Source organism: Aplysia californica, unplaced genomic scaffold (assembly GCF_000002075.1).
Source record: "Aplysia californica isolate F4 #8 unplaced genomic scaffold, AplCal3.0 scaffold00377, whole genome shotgun sequence".
Classification (NCBI taxonomy): domain Eukaryota; kingdom Metazoa; phylum Mollusca; class Gastropoda; order Aplysiida; family Aplysiidae; genus Aplysia; species Aplysia californica.
In genome coordinates this window covers 104,115-105,809 of record NW_004797647.1, presented here as the reverse complement: position 1 = coordinate 105,809, position 1,695 = coordinate 104,115, and the positions used below count along the sequence as shown (strand labels likewise).

At 40.7% G+C, this 1,695-nt stretch overlaps 1 protein-coding gene across 1 annotated transcript in view; it reads right to left on the bottom strand.

Moving 5' to 3' along the window:
* LOC101850581 (ATP-binding cassette sub-family D member 3) overlaps window positions 1-1,323 on the bottom strand; it is a gene marked incomplete at its 5' end in the record, with an annotated part of 39,238 nt that extends 37,915 nt beyond the window's left edge. The window contains 2 exon segments of the mRNA XM_013085463.1: window positions 279-325; window positions 1,281-1,323. Of these exon segments, the coding sequence (XP_012940917.1) occupies window positions 279-325; window positions 1,281-1,323 (90 nt within the window).
* Between the last annotated feature and the right edge of the window lie 372 nt (window positions 1,324-1,695).

Genomic DNA, 1,695 nt, shown 5'->3' with positions numbered 1-1,695 from the left:
CACAAGCATAACAGCTTGTACTTGTACATAATTTTATGATCATATCTGGTCTGTCATACTACTACAATGGAACCCCCAGGGAAGAAGAGAACAAGGGTAGACCACAGGAGACATTGGGCATGGAAACATTGCCTGGAGAGGGATATACGTAGAAGATGGGTCACAACTGGGGTCAGTTGAGAAAGCTTGCCCGAGACAGGAAAAGATGGAGATCGCCTGTCCGTGGCTTATACCCTGCCACAGACAAATGGCATTGACAATGTTATCTTACAACCTACCCAAAAAACACAGAGTCCACAGCTGCTTTTTCTTTCCTGTGCCCATGCTGAAATAAAAAAAAAAGAAAAAAAAAAGAGCATATGAAATAACTTGAACCCTTTAAGCCCTTGCCAACGGTACACACACCGGTGGCGGGTAAAACTGCCCCTATGCCTAGCCACCGGTACGCCAGACCCTATCCCCAGCCAGGCCTGCCTGGGACAAAACGTGCGCGGAAAACATTGGGATACTACACAGCACGTTATTGATTATTTTGAGGATCTTTCTGAAATAAGTAAATGCTGGTTATGATGAAGACTACCCAGAGTGGGATAGGGAATGTGATTCTGACCATCGTATATGTATGAAGGTGTGAATAGCTCAGGAGCTCAGGCACAGAGGCATGGTAGCCCCAGGAGGTCAAGGCACAAAGGGTTAGCTTGACCCAATCAATGTTTCAGCCTCCTAGATTCTACAAGAATAAACTGTAAACCTACAACTGAAATACACCATCAAGACACAGGCAAATGCTGGGAATGTAACAATACTATACATTGCATGATAAGTTCATTGAACATCACAGACTTTATTAAATTTTTTTTATAGTAGAGGGTTTTAAGGCATAAGGTGCTTGAATGAGAAATGTTCCCCCTTTGGGAATGGCCTAAAGACACTAGTCAGTGGCACTGCCCCGGGGGGTCAATCAATGTTTCAGCCTCGAAGGTTTTACAAGAATATACTGTAAACCTACAACTGAAATACACCATCAAGACACAGGCAAATGCTGGGAATGTCACAATACTATACATGGCACGATAAGTTCATTGAACGTAACAGTACTAACAAAGTGGCAACAGGGTCAAAGTCTTAAAAAGCATATATGTATATATAACAAGTAGCCTTTGGAGAAAAAATAAAAGGAGCACCCATTGTCTTCTGAGATAGTTTAATTGGACTTACTCTGTCTCGAAGCATTAGCAACCTGAATATGTAGCCACCCACCTTAGCATTTTAAAATTTACCTGTGCAATCACAACTTTGACTTCCTCTTCCTCTGCACCTCTCCTGGAAGAAAAGAAAGGAAAAAGAAAATTAATTAATTTTTTAAAAAAGTGATGAATATACACGCCTCTTAGCTTCACTGAGAATATAAAGTTTGGTCCTGCACTGTTTTTTACAGAGAAAGCGACACCATGACACAAACTCTTCTCCCTTCAAAATACAGAAAAGACCTAATTAAGCACATTTTCTACTCTGCAGATTGTTTTGAGTGGGAGCCCCTCTGAAGTTTGAAGTACAAGAAAAAGCTCCAATTATTTCCCCTTTCATTATGACGTATGTATAGAGTCTCTCAATATACAGACCTGACTGCGGTAAAATTTTAATGACAAGCAAAGGGTGGGTTTTACACAAAAAAACCACAAAGAAATAAAAATT